A 24,279-nucleotide genomic window follows, 5' to 3' on the forward strand; every position below is an offset into this window, starting at 1 on the left:
CTCCCCCACCTCATTTTATAGGACAGCTGTTATCTCTAACCACAATACTACACTTTTAAGCCTCCATGGAAATCTTATTCTGGGACATAAATTACTTCAGTAACATCGGATTTTTCCTATTATCCTTAATAATCAATTTTAAGCTACGAAAAACAATTAAGCTAGCTGTTTTCTTGTATTGTTAACTGTATATTCCCCAACTGATTAAAATTATTTCTAATTTTAAAAATTCACAAACTATAACTTATAATATTATTGGATCAAATAAACTCAAATTGAGTATATCTCATTCATTTAGTGAGCACCTAGTATGTTTAGACACTTATGTCAGGGCCAGAGACAACAGAGCTCCTGTCCTTAGGAGTACAGAGACAACTGTAAGTCCTCGCCAAATAACTAACATTATAAGGGCTTCAAAAAGGAAAGCTCAGATACTAAGAAAGTACACAAGAAGGGCATATAATCCAGTGGGGAGAGAAGTAAGGCACGTAGTGCCTGACCAGAGAAATTGATCTAGAGAACAAGTAGAAATTAGATGGGTAAAGAACAAGTAGAAATTAGGTGGGTAAAGAGGGAGTGGCAGGGTCAGAGACAGAAAGAATAGTGTGTGTAAAAGCTAAGAGGTTAGGAAAGACATGCTGAGTTTAGGAAAACAAAGAATTTAACAAGACTGAAACATAAAAATATGGGGGAAGGTTTAAGAGATCAGGCTGGAGATGTAAGCAAGTCCAGCTCAACGAAGCACAGGTATAATGGAAGACGATGAGCTCAGTTTGGGATGCACTCAAGTCAGGTGCTGTGGGGCAGCCAAGTGAGGATGTTCAGAAGGCAGCAGGATGGAGGAGACTGGCACTCAGGAGGGCGTTCTGGATGGGAGACGTGGATTTGGGGGGCATTGATGTTTAAGTGCAGCAATGCTATATATATATGCCTCACATTCTTTTATGAGTAAAAATAACCATTACATTTTTGGTAGTGCTATTTTCTCAAGTGCTTTTATATTAAATACACATTTGCAGTAAAACATGAGATAAGGAGACAGTTCGCCAAAGCAAACCTATCCTGTGGTTTCATTACCTGTAAAATGGCATGATAAGCTCGATTCATGTATGCAAGCCAGGCCTGTGGAAGAAAAATCGCACGGTGCCACTCTGAAAGCTGGATATGAACCTGTGGGAAAAATGTACCACAGCATATTAGACTACACAGTATTAAAACAGAATAAAATTAAAACTGTTTCATCAGTTCTTTCTTTTCCTTAAGTGGTTTAGATTCTGAAAACAAACCAAATCAGTCTAGGATCAGAACCACAAATAATATCTTTTGGATATTCCTAAGGAGAAGAGTTTAGAGTCTTGTGAAGACAAAATAAAGTAAACCTAGAATTTTGTAAATTGAAGCAAATAAAATCCTACAATAATAACAAGTTAAAATGTACATGTAATACAAATCTCCCCTGGAAAATTAGGGGGAAACTCTGTAAGGCCTCTTGCCAATGTCAGGAAACTAGGCATTGTCTAACAAACCCCCCTAGTAATTTTAAATAAAAATAAATATTGCTCATATCCTGGATTTCCAATATGACCATTCTGAAGTAATAAACTTATATTGCCAACAGAAATATCATGTTATATAGAAACCACGGTGGTAAGAGCATGCAAATGAGTACTGCACACAGCAATTGTGCACACCACTAGATAAATGGCCTTTAATCAGTGTGGGTAAACAAGAGAAAAATTATATATACCAACATGGAAACCCTGTTTCTCAATAGAGGCCCAGACAAAACATCTGGTTCTCATAGTCATTTCTGTTTCTACCTATTAGTACATGGCTATCTTGCAACAAATCTTCCCAAGGTCTGTTTCTGTTAAAGAAAGATCAATCAAGAAAAACAGTCACTGTGCATCACATTTCATGATTCCTGTAACACACTGAAAGTGAAACAGCTAAAACTTTAGTTTGTGTCCTACAGAACAAAAAAAAAAGAGAGAGAGAAAACAAATTTGTATGTAATTACACCAGAATCATGATAACTAGTGTTTAAGGACATTTTATTGTATTATGAGAATTAATATTCTCAAGTGCCTTGTGATAGGGAAGATAAGAAGATAATAGCGTCTCTGAATATAGTTGGTTCCCATGGCCTCTAGTATGTTCTTTAATCCCAGTCTTAGTGAGGGCCTACTATATACAAGGTACTGTGGAAAGATGAGAAGATTATCAATCAGTCTGTGTCTGCAGAGACTTTTCCACCTAGTGAGAGACCCAGAAATGGACACAAATAGGAAGAATCCATGGGAATAAAGAGAACAAAGAGATTAATTCTTACTGCTATCTATTACTTCTCATGGTATTACTGTTTAAAAAAAAAAAAGGATCTCAAACAGTATAAAACAGATACTCAGCCATGAAATGAACTTAAAAGTAATTATAAAGACAGGACTTTTCCTGAATAAGAACTACAATGAGCAGGGTGAGGGCAGCCTTGTCAATAAGTCAACAAAAATCCTTGAAGGAATGAGTCCTCCAGCTCCTGCTTCTTCTGTTATCCAGGTGGCAAACTACAACCTAGGCTCTATTTCCAGCTGGCAAGGCGTTAATCAGGTCTTGGCTCTGCTCTTTATTTCCAAAATGTGGGCAATTTTCTTTAACTTTTTTCCTATCAGTTCTGTTCCCTTTTCATAAAATATATTAATTATCTTCAAGCCCTATTTTGACAGCTGGATTTAACAGAAACAATACTCAATCACCACAACCAAAATGTTTATCTCTTACTTTACAAGCTTAAAATATTTTTAAATTTTTGCCAAATAATCCATAGATATCATTGTACTACTGAGAATACCCTTAGCTTCAGCAAATTGGCAAAAAGAGCAATTTGCAAGGAAAGCAATGGTCTCACAAATGCTTTTTAAACTTGAGTTTAAAAAAGGAAAGGATTATGGAAAAAATGTAAATGAAAATGAGCAAACCAAATGTTTAGCCTCTAAACATGAAAACATTCATGCCAGGAAACTTATTTAAAAGGAGGTTATAAACTCAAGGTTAAAGCTAATCCTCTTCCTGCTGCTTCAACCACAGCTGAAGGTGGGTACAGGAGCACAGTAGAACGCTTCAGCCTAGAAGCCAGCCTGAACTCCCCATGTTTTATGGGATTATACCCTAGTCTTAGTGTTCTATGGAGTCAGCTGTGCACAAATCTCTTTAAAAATGCACTTTCTTGCTTTTTCTCTTAATGAAGAGAGACTTTAGAGAAACAGCTTGAAGAAAGTCATGCCCTTACATTCCCATTGTGTCACAAGCAAAAAGGACTTCCCCGACCATTTTTAACAAAAACACATTTTAGAATGCTATTTCAATTTAATATACTGTATAGTCAGCCATATTGCCTATATTTTAGGTTAATGTTGCTAGGGTGAAAAATAAATTCAATTAGCATTTATAAAGTATGACAATTATGTCCAATTTGCTATACTCGTGAGAAGCCTTTGAAAAAAATCCAATCAACAAAATAAGTTCAAATCATGAAGTTGCAACCTAGTTATTCAGCAGATGATAAAGTAGGGTTCTCAACCACTGTCTCACTCAGTTTTAATGAATATGTGAAATTTTTTTCTATAACTACTCATACTCTTGCAATGGCAGCTATCTGATGGAACATTGAGATGAACGGTCCTATGGCCTAGGGAAGACTAACAGTCAAGTTTCAATGTGTAAGAGGCAGTGAATTATAATGAAATACTACACATGTGCCCAAAGAAGAGACCACAATAGGAGTATATACATGGGAGGGAAGAATGCTAATGAGGTGAGGGCAGGGATGCGAGAAGGTTACAGGGTTAAATAGGGTGGTTAGAGTAGATCTCGTAGACGAGGTAAAGTATGGGCAGAAACTTGGAGGAGGTGATAATGTAAAGACCAAAGTAAGTGCTAGCAGGAATAAAAAATGGTTCAGCTGGTATGGAAAACACTTAATGGTGGTTCCTCAGAAAGCTAAACATAGAAATACCATATGACTGAGCAATTCCACACCTAGGTATATACCCAAAAGAATTGAAAACAGGTATTCAAACAAATCCATGTACATCGATGTTCATAGCAGCACTTTCACAATAGCCAAAAGGTAGAAACAATCCAAATGTCCATCAATGGAAAAACTAGAAGAATAAAATATGTAATATGCATATAATGAAATATTATTCAGTCACAAAAAGAATGAAGTACTGATACACTACGGCTGAACCTTGGAAACATTATGCCAAAGTGAAAGAAGTCAGACACAAATGGTCACGTGTTATATGATGTAATTTATATGAAATATCCAGAATAGGTAAAGCCATAGAGACAAAAAGTAGATTAGTAGCTGCTGGGGGAGACAGGAAGCAAGACAGGAAGAAAGGAGGAGGGAATAGAAAGTGGCTGTTTCATGGGTACATGAAAGGAGGAGATTGAAATGTTTTGGAACTAACATTTCCAAATAGAGGTGACAGTTGTACAACATTGTATATGTACTAAATGCCAGTGAATTGCACACTTTAAAATGGTTTGTTTTATGTTATGTGAATGACACCTCAATTTTAAAAAATGGTAACGCAAAGGTCCTGAGCAGGCACACAACTGACCTGTTTGAGAAAGAGAAAAGAGGCCAGTCCAACTACAATAGACAAAATGAGCAAAACAGAGTAGAAAGAGAAAAAGTTAGTGAATTAACGGGGACCCAGAGAATTCAGGGCCTTCTAGGGCACCGTTCAGGACTTGCTTTTATTCTTACTAAAGAGAGAACCATTATAAGCTTTTGAGAAAAAGAATTACATGATCTAATTTATATTGTAAAAGGACAATACTGACTGCTCTGTTGACAATAGACTATAGGTAGCAAAGGTCAACATAAGAAAACCTACTCAGACGCGACATCAACAATCCAGGGAAGAGATAAAGGCAGCTCAGACAGAGCTTTATCAGTAACACAGTAGAATGATGATTTTCAAACATTTAACTATGTAATTTTTCTACCCTATCCCAGATTCAATATAAAGTAAAATGCCAATATATAAGACAAAAAACTGAAGCAAAATTTGTCTAGATGAAGTGAGGATGAGGCTAGGAGCCTGAAGTTCAGCCCCCTTGGTCATGTGAGATTGTTAGGAGATGGAGGTGGGGAAAGGGCCTGACTAGAAAGGAGCATGGGGAAATGTTTGAGGGTGGTAGAACCTTCTCATCTTGACCGTGGTGCTGGTTGGAGGAATGTGTGCACTTGCTAAAATTCATAGAACTAGACAGTAAAATGGGAGAACTCTAGTGTATTCATATTATACCCAAATAAAAATAGAATTGAAAATACCTAGTTTAAAAAAGTCACAAGTTTTAGAACACGTACTTCTCAAACTTTCACCTCTTACCATCTATTAGACTTTGTACACTTCTTTATCATCATCATTCAAAACCCACTCTTCCTGTTATCTTTCCTGTTCCCATCAATATTATCTATCAGTGTTCCAGTTACCCAAGTTTGAAATTTCTGAATTATCTTGGGAGTCTCCCTTGCCTTGAGACTCAATTCTTGAGTCTACTTCTGAAATATTTAATATATATGTCCCAACTTTTTCCTTTACTGGTTTAGTCCTATCTGATTCCTGCCTAGATTACTATGATCTAGTAACCGATCTCTTCACAGCTTAAAATCTTTCCTTGTCCTAACACATCCCCAATGGTGCTGCTCTTACTGTTAATACATTAACTCAGAACTTTCCAAAACCTTTGATGGTTCATTAAAGAATAAAGCCCAAACTCTTTTGTATAATGTTCAAAGTCTTTTAGAATTACTTTAAGAAATAACTGCTAGCCAAGACCTTCAACCAATTTCTCCACCTGATGTCTTGCTCCTCTCTTTTATATAACCTATATTCTGGCTGCATTGAATTATGAACCGATTCCCAAGCTTGTCTTATACTTCACAGGACCTTTGCACTCACTGCTTCCTCTTCCTTGAATGACCGATTTTCCTCTCATTTCTACTTACTGAAATAATTCTTCTCATCTCCATATTTCCATTACATATGTGCCTCTCCCACAACACTCCACAGATTCTGTCTTTAGATCTTAATCTCATACAATCCTAAGGAGCAAAGGTCATGTTCTATTCATGCTGGAATCCCTCCCATGGTACCCATAACAGTGTCTTGCACATAAGTGTTCAATTAAGTACCTGCTGAGTTTAACAGAATTAAATACGTAGCATTCTCTTTAAGATAAATTCTTATCGTGTGAAAATCATACTATCATAAGCAAGTATTTGCAGAAAATTATGGTGTTCAAGTTGTGATCATTCTGGAAACACAAAATTTAAAACTTTTTTTAAATAGGCACAGAGTTGTTGAGAAGACGGTTTTGCAGATTTTACAAAAGGAAGTCTAAAATGTTCTAGCCAGGAAAGGTTTAATTCCAGACAAAAACATATTGAATGATACAGTAAAATTTTAAAGCAGATATTATAATTTTTATATATTGAAATTCTGTAAACTTTTAAATCTGTATGATGTAAGCTTTAATTAAGTATATTTGAAATACTATCACAACAGAAAATGTTCTGCTTAGAAACATAATTCGCAATTGTAGGGGAATGATGGGAGAGAAAATGAAAAGGTAATCATATTTCCTCATACATGTTTTACTACAAGGGACTACATATCCATCTAGTTAGTTAATTTACAGTTCAGAATACTTTGTTCAAAAATTTGTTATTGCATTCCGCCTCCTGAGTGATCTTAACAAATATGCTTATTCCATCTACAAGTAAATACTCATTATAAGAGCCCTTCATTAAATACTATAAATCAGGTAACAAACTTTGATGGCATTCTTTGATTGTCGAACTAGAATGGGATTGGAAGAGTAGCATGTACAAATTGACAAGTAAACTAAATATTTGCTATTAATTTTATTTTATTTATTTATTTTTTTTCTTTTATTATTATTATTATTATTATTATACTTTAGGTTTTATGGTACACGTGCGCAATGTGCAGGTAAGTTACATATGTATACATGTGCCATGCTGGTGCGCTGCACCCACCAACTCGTCATCTAGCATTAGGTATATCTCCCAATGCTATCCCTCCCCCCTCCCCCCACCCCACAACAGTCCCCAGAGTGTGATGTTCCCCTTCCTGTGTCCATGTGTTCTCATTGTTCAATTCCCACCTATGAGTGAGAATATGCGGTGTTTGGTTTTTTGTTCTTGCGATAGTTTACTGAGAATGATGATTTCCAATTTCATCCATGTCCCTAATTAATTTTAAAACCCTAATTTTATAAAGGCATTTTTCATGCCACATGTAAACATTATTATCAAAATAAATGTATTTAACTTCAATTGCTACCCAGACACACAGATGAATACTGAACCACTACATTTAGCTTTATGAGACACACACACACACACACACACACACACACACACACACACACATTGTTTCCACATTCCCAGAAGAAAAACCATTTGCAACTGGTATTAGAGACCCCAAAAGCCACTCAGTATCCTATTGTTTATATACAAGAAATAACGAGCTTCAGTATTCCATCAATAGTAATCTTGTTGGGGCAAAACAATTTTCTGTTAGACCTGTCCTCTGACAGATAGTGAGAAGAAGAGAAGGGAGGACACTTTGTAAAGTAAAATGACACTCATCTCTTTCTAGGTGTTTTCTGGAAATTTAACATTCTCTCCCCATCCTTTTCTCCTTCCTTCCCTCTTTCCCTCCTTCTCTCCTACCTCTCCACTGTTTCCAATCAGGGTAACATTAGCTTGAAAGCTGACAGTTCAGTCACATCTCAAGCAACCATTTATTCTGTTATTTAATAGAAGGGGAGAAACCCAGTTACCATAACAACTCACATCCACATGATAATTATGGAGTATCTAAAATACAGCAAACCATACTTTTCACAGTATTTTCTAGGGGGAATGTGTAATAAGCACAGATACCACTTCTCCCCATTATTATTCACAATGTTCACCTAATTGTTTCATATTGCACAGATGCTAACATTATTCCTTGTACTTCATATCAAATATGTTTTTTAAAATAAAGATGACACTGAAAGAAAAAGGCAAATACACTTCTTATATTTTAAATGATTGGTTACAGCATTTGTACTTTTCTAGGGAAAAAATTTAAAGGAGGCAGAAAAGAAATTAATTTATTAGGTAAAAAGAATCAAATGATTATCACTTGAAAAAAAGAAGAAAGAATGTAGAACTAAAGATTTTATTTAGAATAGAGCTGCCAATAGGTCTGGATAAGTTTTCTCTGAAATAAAAATGAAAAGAGAGCTCATTACCTAATGCTGAGGCGGAAATATGGTTGGGTACAGGCAGCAGGAACAGGAAAATTTGCATGTGCCCAAGAAAAGAGAAAATAATGAAGCCAGACTGCCATTCTCATCCAGGGAGAAATCAGCATCAGCCAATTTAGGTGAGAGTGTCATGTCAGAGTTAGAAATGCCAAGGATAACAAGACTGGCAGCAAATTTCAGGGAAGGAAACTGTCATTCACCTTCACCTTCCTCTGCAACAGGAGCCAAGTAAACCTCAGGATGAGAAGTAGGTATACATAAGAACAAAAGAGGGAACACCACTTGAGCTTGGAGAAGCCCTAGCACATCTGAAATGACCACTGCATGTCCCCTGTACAGAGGAGCAGAGAGAGAGGCCACTTCAGTTTTGGAGAAGTCCAAACAAGACTGTCATTCTGCAGAACTGCTCCTGGTATGTCAGGCCAAACCCAAATCAAACTTGGGTCTATGATTCTTCTAAAAGTAACACGGGAGAATTTCACTTTAAGAAAAGGCAAAAAAAATCCAAAGTTTTCAAAAATTAGAGGATATAATACTTTCCAAGGAAATTTATCACAGATTACATTAAACAGCTAGCTCTCCATAGCATTGAAAATTACTTAGTTTAGCAACCATGTAGCTCTCAAGAAGTATCAACAATGAACACAAAACAAAATACATTTCAAAATATGGAAAGCGAAGGTTTCTAGTCCAGCCTGTAAGGAGCTTGGAAGTCACTACTCCATCTTAACAACAAGTAAAAAGCTGAACAAACTATAAAACCAACAACTGTTATGAGATCTGTAAAAGAAAATGAGGTCACAGAGCAAAGTGCTGCTCTCAAAGATGGAGAGACAGACAGGCAGCTACAGAGAGAATCACAGCTTATCAAAGCAGAAACTCACAGACAGAAACCACCATAGTAACCAGTGCTGGGGCAGGAAAACCTGAATAATAGTTGATGAATGGCTGGAGGCTAAGAATGGACAAGTCTGAGAATTAAAAACTCTAGGTGGACCCAGTCATAGGGAGGGTCCCCACACCTTTATGAGTTTTAGCTCCAGAGGCTCAGTCAGTTCTCATAGTGAATATCAGAAAAAACTCACCTAGTGATCACAGCAGGGGGAGGGGAAAAACATTTTGAAATATAACAGCATTCTATTCTTAACAAGGTCTGCCATCAGAAAAAAACTATTTAACAGAGCCTAACCTAATAGAGTTTTATCAGCACCTAACTAGCCTGGGGGAAAGAAATACCCATCTCCAAGATCCTCTAGCCTTCTAAGTGGGTAAAGGGAAATAGACAACTCTAACCCGTTCTAGCCATCCTATACCACCTAAGGAATTAAAAAAGAGAAAAAAATCCAAATCCTGAGAAACACTTGTGAAAGTTCTAGACTCACTATGAGATTGAGACCTAATTATAGGGTTATGGAATGACTCTACTCCCCCAACACCCTACCACTACATTACTAAAGACCTATTTACTTTATTTCCTTTTACCTAGTATGTTATGTCTGGTTATCAAGAGACAACTACAAGGAAGACTAAAAGGTAAAATACATAGCTTAAAGAGACAGAGCACATATCAGAACCAAGTAAGGATAAGCAGGGATGCTGGAATTAACAGACTGGGAATTTAAAATAACCATGATTAATGTGCTAAAGGCCATAACAGATAATAAAGACAATATGCAAGAACAAATTAACAATGTAAGCAGAGAGATATAAAAACCAAAGATTCCCTTGCAAAAAATAAATGCTAGAGATGAAAAGCATGGTAACAGAAATGAAGAATGCTTTTAATGAGCTTATTAACAGACTGGACACAACTGAGGAGATATTCTCTGATCTTGAGGATATCTCAATGGAAACCTCTAAAACTAAAAAGCGAAGAGGAAAAAGAATGAAGCAAAGAAAACAGAATATCTAAGAACCGTGGGACAACTACAAAAGTTATAACATACACATAATAGGAATTCCAGACAAATAAGCGAGAAAAAAAAACAGAAGAAATGTGTGAAATCATCTTGAGATGTTCCCAAATTAATGTCAGACATCAAACCACAGTTATAGGAGGCTCAGACAACACCAAGTAGGATAAATGCCAAAAACCTATAGGTATGTGTATATTGTATTTAAACTACATAAAAGCAATGATTTTTTTAAATTCTGAAAAAGGCCAGAGGGAAAGATACCTTAGATATAGAGAAGCAAAGATAAGTGTTATATCCATCTTTCTACCAGAAAACATGCAAGCAAGAAGAAGAGAGTGAAATAAAGTGCTGAGAGAGGAAAACTACAACCTAGAATTCTGTACCCCACAAAATGATCTTTCAAAAATAAAGGAGAAATAAAGCCTTGCTCAGACAAGCAAAATTTGAGAAAATCTGTTACCCGTACATTTCCCTTGCAGGAAATGTTTAAAGTTTTTTTTAGGGAGTAAGCAAATTATAGAGATCAGAAGCTCAGATCTAGATAAAGAAAGGAAGGCATCAGAGGAGGGATAAGTGAACATGAAATAAAAGCTTTTATTTTCCTATTCTTAATTGATCTAACAGATAACAGCTTGTTAAAAAATAATAATAGTAGTCATGTATTTGATTATATATGCTCATGTATAAGTGAAATGAATGACAGCAATGATACAAGTAATGAGAGGAAAAATTAGGATTATTTGTTATTATAAAGTATTTACACTACCTGTGAAGTGGTATAGTGTTGTTTTCAAGTAGACATAGATTAGTTGTAAATATATATTGCATACTGTGTGGCAAACATTTAAAAAGTAAAAAGAGAAACATAACTGATATGCTAACAAAAGAGAAAAAATCATACAAAATGTTCAGTTGAAACCATAAGGACAAAAAAAGAATACAAAAGCAGAATAAAGAACATGAGCAACAAACAGAAAAAAAAACAGTAACAAATATAGATGATATTAATCAAAATATATCAATAATCATTTTGGAAGCAAATTAAGATTGTCAAAGTAGATCAAAAACCAAGACCCAACTACATGTTGTCTACAAATCTACTTTAATGTAAAGACACATACAGATAAAATGTAAATGGATAGAGAAAGACACTATGCTAACATTAATCAAAAGAAAGCAGGAAGACCTATATTAATTTCAGACAGAGCAGACTTGACAACAAGGAAAGCTGTCAAGAATAAAGAGGGACATTATATAATAAATGGGTCAATTCTCGAAGAAGACATAACAATCCTTAGAGTGTATACACCTAATAACAAAGCATCAAAATATATAAGGCAAAACCTGATGGAACTGCAAGAAGAAACAGATTAATCCACTCGTATAGCCAGAGACTTCAACACTTCTCTCTCAGAAATGGACAGATCCAACAAGCAGAAAACCAGTAAAGACATAGTTGAACCCAAAAACACCATCAATCAACTGGATATAATTGACATCTACAGGCTATTTTATGCAATGGCAGCAGAACACAAATTCTTCTCAAGCTCACATGTAACATTTACCAATATTGACCACATTCTGAACGGTAAAACACACCTTAACAAATTTAAAAGAAACATAACACAGACCTTAACAAATTTAACAAATTTAGAAATTAACATCAGCAATGAAAGATGGGATATCACTACAGACTCTCTGGCCACTGAAAGGATAATAAGGAAATAATATATATAATTCTATGCCCACAAATTTGATAACCTAGATGTAATGGGCCAATTCCCTGAAAGACACAATCTGCTAAAACTCACATGAAAAATAGATATATTATTTGAATAGGTCTGTATCTATTAAAGAAATTGAACTGACAATTAATAACCTTCCAACACAGAAAGCACCAGTCCCACATGTGTTCATTGGTGAACTCTACCAAACATTTAAGGAGGATATCACACCAATTCCCAACAGTCTCTTTCAGAAGGCAGAAGCAGACAGAATACTTCCTAACTCATTATATGAGGTCAGCATTACCCTAAAACCAAAACTAGACAAAGGTATTAACAAGAATAGGAAATCTCACAGCAATATCTTTCATGAACATAAATGTAAAAGGCCTCAACAAAATATAAGCAAATTAAATCTAACAATGTAAAAAAGAATTATACACCACAACCAAATGGATTTGAGGTACACAAGACTAAATCAATATTAGAAAATCAACTAATGTTTATTCCAGCATATCAACAGGGTAAAGAAGAAAAATCACATAATCATATCAATAGATGCAGAAAAAGCATTTGACAAAATCCAACAGTTTTTCATGATAAAAACTCTCAGTAAACTAGAAATAAAGAACTTCCTCAACTTGATAAGAATATCTACAAAACACCCACAGCTAACATCATAATTTTGAGAAACTGCAAGCATTCCCACTAAGATCAGGAGCAAGGCAAGGATGTCCTCTCTCACTATTCTTTTTCAACATCATACTGGAAATCCTTTCTACTGATGTAAGCCAAAAAGAGAAAGTAAAATGTATGCTGAAGGGAAGAAAGAAACAAAATTGTCTTTGCTTGCAGATGACATGAGGGTCTATATAGAAAATCTGAAAAAGTTGACAAAAAACTCCTGGAACCCATAAGCACTTATAGCAAAATTGCAAGATACAAGGTTACAATACAAAAATCAGTTGCTTTCCTATATGACAGCAATGAAAAAAATAGAAGTTGAAATTAAAAACACAATAGCATTTACATTAACACCTCCAGAAATAAAATACTTAGGTATAAACATACATAAATATATATATATGTGTGTGTGTGTATATATATAATATCTATAGGAGAAAATTACAAAATTCTAATGAAAGAAATCAATAATGGATGAAATAAATAGAGAAATATTCCAGGTTCATGGATTTTTGAAAGCTCAATATTGTCAGGATGTCAGTTCTTCCTAACTTCATCTATAGATTCAATGCAATCACACTCAAAATCTCACCAAGTTGCTTCCTGGATAACAACAAACTGATTCAAATGTTCATATGAAGAGACAAAGGACAAAGAAGAGCCAACACAATACTGAAGAAGAACAAAGTTGGAGGACTGACATACCTAACTCCAAGACTTACTACAGAGCTACAGTAATCAAGACAGCATGGTATGAGCCAATGACTAGAGAAATAGATCAAAGAAACAGAATAGAAAGTCCAGAAACATATGTATATAAATATAGTCCGGTAATATTTGAGAATGAGTCAAACAATGGAGAAAGGATAATCTTCTCAACAAATGATACTGAAACAACCAGATATCTTGATGCAAAAAAAAAAAAGAATCTAGACCCTGACTTTACACTCTTCATAAAAATTAACTCAAAATAGATTATAGATATCAGTGTAAAGCACAGTACTGTAACATTCCTAGAAGATAACACAGGATAATATCTATAATGTTAGGCTTGATGACAGCTTTTCAGAAACAATATCAAAGGCACTACGTATTAAATAAACAATGGATATGCTGGACTTCATTAAAATAAAAATCTTCTGATCTACAAAAGGCACTGTCAAGAGAATAGATAAGCCATAGGCTGTAAGAAAATATTTGCAAAAGGCAGATCTGATAAAGGACTATTATCCAAAATATACAAAAAAGTCTTAAAACTCAACTATGAAAAACCTAACAACAGGATTTTAAAATGGGCCAAAGAAATAGATATACAGATAAAAAATAAGCATATACAAAATGCTTCACATATCAGGAATATGCTAATTAAAATAACAATGAAACGTCACTACACACCAATTAGAATGGCCAAAATCCAGACCACAACACCAATTGCTGACAAGGCTTTGGAGCAAGAGGAAGGAGATGCGAAATGGTATAGCCACTTTGGAAGATGTTTTGGCCATTTTTTACAAAACCAAACACACTCTTACCATACAATCCAGCAAGTGTGCTCCTTGGCATTTACCCAAGAGTTGAAAATTATCTCCACACAAAATTCTGCACAAAGATGTTTAAAGTAGTTTTATACATATTTGCTAAAACTTGGAAGCAATCAAGATATCCTTCTGTAGGTAAATGGATAAATCAACTGTAGTATTTCTAGACAATGGATTTTTACTCAACACTAAAAAGAAGTCAGCTATCAAGCAACGAAAATACATGCAGAAAACAAATGCCTAATACTAAGTGAAATCAGCCAGTATGAAAAATCTATATACCATATGATTCCAACTACTCGACATTCTGGAAAAAGCAAAACTATAGAGACAGTAAAAAGATCAGTGGTCACACGGAGTTAGAGAGAAGGAAGGGATGAATGGGAGATTACAGAAGGGTTTTAGAAAGCAAAACTACTGTGTATGATACTAAAATGATTATATGCATGCCACTATGCATTTGTTCAAACCCATAGAATGTTTAACACCAAGAATAAACTCTAATATAAACTATAGGCTTTGGGTAATAAGAATGTGTCAATATAGGTTCATCATTTGTAACAAATATACCACTCTGGTGGGGGATAATGGGAAGATGAGAGGTAGGCATGAGGGCAGAGTGAGCAGGGAATTATATGGGAATGCTCCATACATTGCTCTCAATTTTGCTGTGAACCTAAAACTGCTCTAAAAAATAAAGTCTATTTTTAGAAATGAGGACACAGCACATCTAAATTCAAAATAAAGTTATTTTAGCCATTTATTGACTCACTGACTCACTCTCATGTAGTTGTAGCCATTGTGAAGGGTATAGAATATCCTGTAAGGATATGGATTCTTTAGGGGCTGTTATTAATAGAAATGAATAACAACACAAACAATACATAAGGGCTTATTCACATGCCAGTAAGATCCTATTTCTTAGTAAGACCACTGCAATCATTAGATTTATCACTAATTTAATAGCAGCATTTCTGGAAAAGGAAAAATATCCCACTATATGCACATAGGAAGTACAGACACACCTCAGACAGGTTTGGTCCCAGACAAATGCATTAAAGCTAATAATCCAATAAAGAGAGTCATACAATTTTTTTTTTGTTTCCTAGTGGATATAAAAGTTATGCTTACACTATACTAGAATCTATTATGTAATAGCATATGTCTTTAAAAAAACAATGTACATACCTTAGTTTTAAAATACTTTGTTACTGCTGGGCATGGTGGCACGTACCTGTAGTCCCAGCTACTCAAGAGACTGAGATGGAAGGAGCCCTTGGGCCCAGGAGTTGGAGGCTGTAGTGTTCTGTAACTGCACCTGTGGATAGTAACTGCACCCCAGCCTGGGCAACATAGTGAGGTCCTATCACTAAAATTTTTTTTTTTAATATTCAACTGCTAAAAAATGTAAATAATTATATAAATCTTTGGCAAGTCCTAATATTCTTGCGGGTGGAAGGTCTTGCCTGGATGTTGACGGTTGCTAACTGATTAGGGTGGCTGATGAATGTTGGGGTGGCTGTGTCAATTTCTTAAGATAACAATGAACTTTGCTCCATTGCTTAATGTTTCCTTTCACAAAAGATTTCTCTGTATCATGCAATGCTGTTTGATAGCTTCATCCATGGAACTTCTCTCTAAAGTGGAATCAATCCTCTCAAACACTGATACCACATTATCAGGTAAGTTTATGTAATATTGTAAATGCTGCGTTGTCAGTTCAACAATGTTCACAGCATCTTCACCAGGAGTAGATTCCATCTCAAGAAACCACTCTGTTCATCCCTAAGAAGCAACTCCTCATGATTGTAGCAGTTCAGTCACATCCTCAGGCTCTACTTCTAATTCTACTTTTCTTGGTACCCCTCCCACATCTGCAGTGACTTCCTCCACCGAAATCTTGAACCCCTCAAAGTCATCCAAGAGGGCTGGAATCAATTTCTTATAAATACTGGTTAACATTGATATCTTGACCTCTTCATATAAATCATGGATGTTCTTAATGACATCTACATGCTAAATCCTTTCCAGAAGGTTTTCAATTTATTTCTCCCAGATCCAACAGAGGAATCACTATCTATGCCAACTATAGCCTTACAAAATGTATTTCTCAAATAAGACTTGAAAGTCAAAATTACTCCTTGATCCACGGGCTGCAGAATGGATGTTGTGTTGGCAGTCATAACAACAACATCCATCTCCTTGTACACCTCCATCAGACCTACTGGGTGACTAGGTGCATTGTCAATTAGCAGTAATACTTTGAAAGGAATTCTTTTTTTTTTCTAAGCAGTAGTTCTCAATGTGGGATTAAAATATTCAGTAAACCATGTATAAACAGATATGCTGTCATCAGGCCTTGTCCCATTTCTAGAACACAGAAGAGATTCAGCGTAATTCTTTAGAGCACTAGGATTTTCAGAATTTTAAGTAAAGTTGAACTGGCTTCAACTTAAGTCATCAGCTGCATTAGACCCTAACAAGACAGCCAGCCTGTCCTTCAGGCACTGACTTCTCTTCAGCTATAAAATTTCTACAAGGCATCTTCTTCCAATAGACAGCTCTTTCATCTACATTGAAAATGTGTTGGTTAGTTTAGCCATCTTCATCAATGATCTTAGCTAGATCTTCTGGATAACTTGCTGCAGCTTTTACATCAGCACTTGCCACTTCAACTTGCACTTCTGTGTTGTGAAAATCGCTTCTTTCCTTACACCTCATGAACCAACCTCTGCTACCTTCAAACTTTTCTTCTGCAGTTTCCTCACCTCTCTTAGCCTTCACAGAATTAAAGAGTGTTAGAGTCTTCCTCTAGATTAGACTTTGGCTTAAGGGAATGTTATGGTTGGTTTGTTCCTTTATCCAAACCACTAAAAGTTTCTCTAAATCAGCAATAAGGCTGTTTTGCTTTCTTATCACTCATGTGTTCACTAGAGTAGCACATTTAATTTCCTTCAAGAACCTTTTCTTTGCATTCAAAATTGGCTGTTTGGTGCAAGAAGCCTAGCTGTCAGCCTATCTCAGCTTTCAATACGCCTTCCTCACTAATCTTAATCATTTCTAGCTTTTGATTTCAAGTGGCAGATATGTAACTCTTCCTTTCATTTGAACAATTAGAGGCCATTGTAGTTATTAATTGGCCGAATTTCAATATTGTTGTGTCTCAGGGAATAGGGAGGCCCAATTGGGGGGACACCTGGTTGGTGAAGAAATAAAAAAGCACACAACATTTATTAAGTTCATGGTGCTATGTGGGCATGGTTTGTTATACCGCAAAACAATTACAATCGTAACTTCAAAGATCATTAATCATAGATCATCACAACAGACATGATGATAAAAAAGAAATATTTCACATTTTGTTAGCAAAATGTGACACAGAGACATGAAGTAAGCATATGGTATTGGAAAAATGGTGCCTAGAGAATTGCTCAATACAGGGTTGCCACGACCCTTCAATTTGTAAAAAATGCAGTATCTGCAAAGTGCAATAAAATGAGGTGTGCCTGTAGGTAGATACACAGATAGGTAGATTAAAAAAAATAGCCTCATATATATTAAATAAATGGAATTCACAGTTACAAACAGTCCTATAAAGAAAACTCCATGCCAAGATGCTTTCATTGGAGAATTCTACCCAACATTTAAGGAAAAATTAATAACAATTCTATACAAACTCTTTCAGGAAATAAAAAAGAGGGGAACACTACACAACTTGCTTTATTTGGACAAAATTACCCTGATAACACAACCAGGCAAAATTACTACAAGAAAACTACAGAACAACATGCCTCATGAGCATAGATGCAAAAATCCTTATTAACAAAATTTTAGCATACAGAATGAAGTAATATATAAATAGGCTACGATCAAGCGGAGTGTATCCCAGGAATGCAAGATTAGTTTACATTAGAAAATCAATCAAAATAAGTAATCAGATCAACAAATTTTAAAAGCATTGAATCATCTCAATTGATACAGAAAAAGCATTTTACAAAACTTAACATCTATTTGTGATTAAAAAAAAAAAAACCTCTCAGCAATTTAGGACTAGAAGGAAACTTCTTCAACCTGACAAAGGAAGTCGACAAAATCTGTATATAAACATCATATTAAACAGGGAAACACTGAATGTTTTCCCCTAAGTGAATGCGACAAGAATATTCACTCTCACCAGTCCTATTCAACACTGTAATGATGGCCCTAGATAGTGCGGTCCAGCAATAAAAACAATTGACAGGCATACAAATCAGAAAAGCAAAAATTAAAACCATCTTTATTTATAGACAACATTACAGTGAAAAACAAAAATAATTTACAAAAAGACTGTAAGAATATATAAGTTGGTTTAGTAAAATCATAGAAAAAATCAATTGGATGATTATAAACTAGCAATAAACAGTAAAAAATTAAAATAAAAAGTCTAATTTGAATAGCATCAAAATACTTAGGGATATGTAATACTTACGAACTTTAACAAAATATGTCCAAGATTTATAATACAAAAAAAATCAACATAGACAATTATACCTTGTTCATGGGTCTAGATACTCTATTACCAAGATGTCAGTCCTCTCCCAAGTTGACCTACAAATTCAATGCATTTACCATCGAAATCAGCAAACTTTTTTGTGATTTCTTAAAACTGATTTAAAATTCACATAGAAAAGCAAGAGATCTGGCATAGTCAGAACTTTTTTTGAAAGATGAAACAAAGTTGGAAGACTCATACTACTTGATTTCAAGATATTATAAAGTGAACGTTATTCAGCTATGTATGTCATTGTGGTGAAAGCACAAATCTACAGATCTCAATGGAACAAAAGTGAGTACAGAAATAGACCCAAACATATATGGGCAAGTGATTTTTGCAGAAGTGCCTAGGTAATTCAGTGAATAAAAGATGGTATTCAACAAATAACTCATACATCATACAAAAATTAACTCAAATGGACCTAAGCTAAAAAGTAAACCTTAAAATGTAAAACTTCTACAAGAAAACACAGGAGATCCACTAGCTGAAAGATGGATAAATTAAATGTGGTATACCCATGCAGAGAAGTATTATTCTCACACAAAAAAGAATGAAGTACTAATACATGCTACAACATGGAAAATCCCTGAAAACATTATACTAAGTGAAAGAAGCCAGACATTAAAAACCATGTATTGTATGATTGTATTTATATGAAATGACTAGAATAGGCAAATCTATAGAGGCAGAAAGTAGATTAGTGGCTGCTGAAAGCTAAGGACAAGGGAAAATGAAGAGTGACTACAAATGGGTACACAGTTTCTTTTCTGGGTAATGAAATTGTTCTAAAATTGTTTGTAAGAATGGTTACACAACTCTGTGGATACATTGAAAACCACTGAGTTGTATACTTTAAATAAGTAAATTTTATGGTATATGTATTACACCTTGTATCAGTCCACTTTCACACTGCCGATAAAGACATACCCAAGACTGGGTAATTTGCACAAGAAACAGGTTTAATAAGCTTACAGTTCTACACAGCTGTAGAGGCCTCAAAATCACGGCAGAAAGCAAGGAGGAGCGAGTCACATCTTAAATGGATGGCAGTGGGCAAAGAGAGAGGGTGTGCAGGGAAACTCACGTTTTTAAAACCATCAGATCTCATGAGACTCATTCACTATCATGAGAAGAGTGCGGGAAAGACCCGCCCCCATAATTCAGTCACCTCCCACTGGGTTCCTCCCACAACATGTAGGCATTACAATTCAAGATGAGGTTTGGATGGGGACGTAGCCAAACCATATCATACCTCAATTTCTAAAAATAATTTAAAAGAATAAAAATAAAACACAGGAAAAAAGAAAATGAAAAATTTTTGTAATCTCAGATTAAACAAAAAGCAAGAACCATTTTGTAAAATTTGGTAAGTTGAAATTCTTCAAAATGAAAAGTCCACTCTTCAAAATACATTATAAAGAAATGAAGGCCGGGCGCAGTGGCTCACGCCTGTAATTCCAGCACTTTGGGAGGCCAAGGCAGGTGGATCATGAGGTCAGGAGTTTGAGACCAGCCTGACCAACATGGTGAAACCCCATCTCGACCAAAAATACAAAAATTAGCCAGGTGTGGTGGTGCACACCTGCAATCCCAGCTATTTAGGAGACTGAGGTGGGAGAATCGCTTGAGCCCGGGAGGCGGAGGTTGCAGTGAGCTGAGATTGCACCACTGCACTCCCACCTGGGCAATAGAGCGAGACTCTGTCTCAAAGAAAAACAGAAAAAAAAAAAAAGAAAATGAAAAGATATGTAACAGACTAAGTAAAAAAAAATTAATATCCAGAATATATAAAGAACACTCTTTTGAAAACAAAAGCCCCAATTTTAAAAATGGGCAGAAGATCAGAGCAAACACTTCAGGAAGAAAACAGATACATACAAAATAAGCACATGAAAAGATGCTTCAACATCATTAGTTATTAAGGAAACACAAATTAAAACCACAAAGGGAAACTAATACTACTCATCTATAAGAATAGCTAAATTTTTTTAATTGACTATATCAAGCACTGACAAGAAGGCAGAGCAACTGAAACTCTCATACCTTGCAGATGGGCATTCAAAATAAGATAGCCACTAGGAAAACAGTTTGATAGTTTCCTATAAAGTTATATATGAATTTACCACACGACGTTGCAATCTCACTCCTAGGTATTTGTTTACTGAAAAGAAACAGAAAAATCAATGTTCACACATGGATCTGTATGAGAATGTTTATATAAACTTTAGTCTTAATCATTGAAAACTGAAAAAATCCAAAGGTCCATCAACTGGTGAATTAATAAACAAACTGCAATTCTCAAGAAATACTTGGAAATATGGCTGGGCACAGTGGCTCATGCCTGTAATCCCAGCACTTTGGGAGGCTGAGGCAAGTGGATCACCCGAGGTCAGGAGTTCGAGACCAGCCTGGCCAACATGGTAAAACTCCATCTCTACTAAAAATACAAAAATTAGCTGGGCGTGGTGGCGCATGCCTGTAATCCCAGCTACTCAGGAGGTTGAGGCAGGAGAATCCCTTGAACCTAGGAGGCAGAGGAGTGAGCTGAGATTGCACCATTGCACTCCAGCCTGGACAGCAGAGCAAGACTCCGTCTCAAAAAAAAAAAAAAAGAAAGAAAAAAGGAAAGAAAGAAGAAATACTTGGAAATAAAAAAGACTCAGGATAAAGTAATGGGAGGATCAAAAGCAGGGTTTGAAGAAATTTCATCTGCAAAAATCCCAAATTGATTGCAACAAAAGAAAGACGAGATACAAGGAGATGATTTAAGAGAGATTAGAGTAATCTTGGAAAAATCCAAATGTATTTTTAGAATCTTCTCTGATTAACCTGGGAGAGAAGATGACAGTTCAAGGACTATGGAGCCTCACTGCCTGGGTTCAATTTCCAGGTTCCTCTACTTGTTAGCTATGTGACCTTGACACATTAACAGCACCTACCTCACAGTGTTGAAAGTATCTAAATCGATTATTAGCTGTTATTATTGCAATTATTTTTATTAACCAGCTCTGAAAGTTCATATTATTTCTTGTCACGTAGTTTGAGAAACTTCATGAGTCCCCCAGCCTTTGTGTTTTAAGCAAATGAACTACATATACTGAGCAGAATATAGAATCCAGTCTAAAATCCTACTATACATTTGGCAGAATTCTGTCCAATATGCCTTCTAATTGATCCCTAAAACAATGATGTTATTTTCTTTTCCCTTTGAAATTTTCTAAACTGTCTACAGCACAAGCAACAAGTATCTTAACCCAAAGATTTTCTGTGCTTATATCTCGGACACACCTCATAACTTCTGATGCCACTGCCAAAAGTTATCTATCAGATGTCTTCTGCCATCCCCTGCACTAATGCTTTTTCTTGTTTCTGTTCTGATGGTGACTTTTTATTATAAATCAGCTTTTCAGTAAGACTTTAGACTTCAGTTTTCCTTCAAATATCTAAGTGCACAGCTTAAAACACAAAAAGGTACCAAGTTTCTCCCTTCTCTATGCCAACTAATGAGATGCCAGGGACAAGAAAAACATAGACATCACCTATGTCTGAAATTAAACCTTCCTCCTAGAGAAGTGTTGCTCTTCCCAGATCCTTCTCTTTTTAGTTGAATGAAGACACTATATTAGGCAAAAAAAAAAAAGCTTCTGAAACAAGTATTTACACAATTTTAATTCTAACTAAATATATGAAAGGAAAATGGATGGCAAAGGACAAAGATGGGTCTTGAAAAACCCTCTGAATTTTGCTATGCTATGAAACTGGTGGCAATTGGTGTGATACAGAATAAAAGTGAATCAAATTAATTACAACGAAATGTATAAATTAGGCATCAAAATAAGATGTTATAGAAACATATTTTAGAAATACTAATTATTTTTACATCAAGTTCATTAAATCTTTACAATTCATATATTTTTACTTATAACTGATATATAACCTACTATGTCTGAACTATATAAATCTCTTTGCTGTGACATTTTGTTTTGTTATTCATTCATACATTTTAATTTGTATACATCATAAGGAGTAAGTGTGATAAAATATTTAAAAACAATAAAAATACATTTCCCAAGGACTTTCCAGCTTCCCTCTTCCCCTGGTTTTGCCATAATCTGCAATATTCAGATTTCATATAAATCATCTAATAGAATCACAGAACTTTATTTTTAAAAGGTAGCTGAAAGGAAAAGTAAAATAAACATTAAAACCAAAGGTTATTTTTCTAAAATGCTTTTATTTACTTTTAATTCCAAACACTCACAAAATACAAACACTGGTCCCCTACATAATTGCAAAGGATTAGAATTAAGATATAGGCAGTAGTATTTCTTTAAATAATAGACTGATATTTATTCTGAATAATGACAGTTAAGCATTAATGAAGTAAAGCAAATTCCTAGACATTACTCCCTAATAATTACGCTGGGCAGTGTGGGAAAACATGGCAGTTTCTTTCAGAAATACATTGAAATATTTGAGTATTCAGTTGGGTCAGCTATTTTTGGTGGACTTTAAAAGCAACTTACATTAACTATGATCAAAAAAATTATTTCTTAACAAACAACCAACTTCTTAAACATATCATGAAGGGAGAAAACACTAAAACATAAAGAAGAGGACGTGGGAACCTACCTCATGTACAAGAGCAAGTGATGTCTGCTTGAAACTTCGCCCTCTGCTGGCCATCAGTCTATTCAATGGTTTTCCATCTTTACTCTGATACATGGAAACATCATAGCAAAATAACATACCACCTTTAAAAAAAAAATTATATAGACTTTATTTTATTTTTATTTTTATTTTTTTAAGACAGAATCTCACTCTGTTGCCCAGGCTGGAGTGCAGTGGTGCAATCTCAGCTGACTGCAACCTCCGTCTCCTGGGTTCAAGCGATTCTTCTGCCTCAGCCTCCTGAGTAGCTGGGACTACAAGCACGTGCCACCATGCCCAGCTAATTTTTGTAAGTTTAGTGGAGATGGGGTTTCACCATATTGGCCAGGCTGGTCTCTAACTCCTGACCTCATGATCTGCCTGCCTCGTCCTCCCAAAGTGCTGGGATTACAGGTGTGAGCCACCGTGCCCAGCTTACAAAGACATTTTTTTAAAATTAATTAATTAATTTTTTTATTATTATTATACTTTAAGTTTTAGGGTACATGTCCACAATGTGCAGGTTAGTTACATATGTATACATGTGCCATGCTGGTGTGCTGCACCCATTAACTCGCCATTTAGCTTTAGGTATATCTCCTAATGCTATTAATTCAAGATGGATTAAAAACTTAAACATTAGACCTAAAACCATAAAAAACCTAGAAGAAAACCTAGGCATTACCATTCAGGACATAGGCATGGGCAAGGACTTCATGTCTAAAACACCAAAAGCAATGGCAACAAAAGCCAAAATTGACAAATGGGATCTAATTAAACTAAAGAGCTTCTGCACAGCAAAAGAAACTACCATCAGAGTGAACAAAGACATTTCTTATGGAAAAACTTTACTAATTAGATTCTCAGTAACTGAT

General features: G+C 35.3%; 1 protein-coding gene across 16 annotated transcripts in view; it reads right to left on the reverse strand.

Moving 5' to 3' along the window:
* Positions 1 to 24,279, reverse strand: part of FOCAD (focadhesin) — a 319,540-nt gene that overhangs the window by 89,255 nt on the left and 206,006 nt on the right. For all 16 annotated transcript variants that reach the window (XM_009244392.4, XM_063714188.1, XM_063714187.1 and 13 more), the window contains 2 exons: positions 23,387 to 23,508; positions 1,078 to 1,170 (listed from right to left, as the gene is read on the reverse strand). In XM_009244392.4, coding sequence (XP_009242667.3) covers positions 1,078 to 1,170; positions 23,387 to 23,508 — 215 coding nt within the window. The remainder of the gene's footprint in view (positions 1 to 1,077; positions 1,171 to 23,386; positions 23,509 to 24,279) is intronic.

This window comes from Pongo abelii, chromosome 13 (genome assembly GCF_028885655.2).
Source record: "Pongo abelii isolate AG06213 chromosome 13, NHGRI_mPonAbe1-v2.0_pri, whole genome shotgun sequence".
NCBI lineage: Eukaryota > Metazoa > Chordata > Mammalia > Primates > Hominidae > Pongo > Pongo abelii.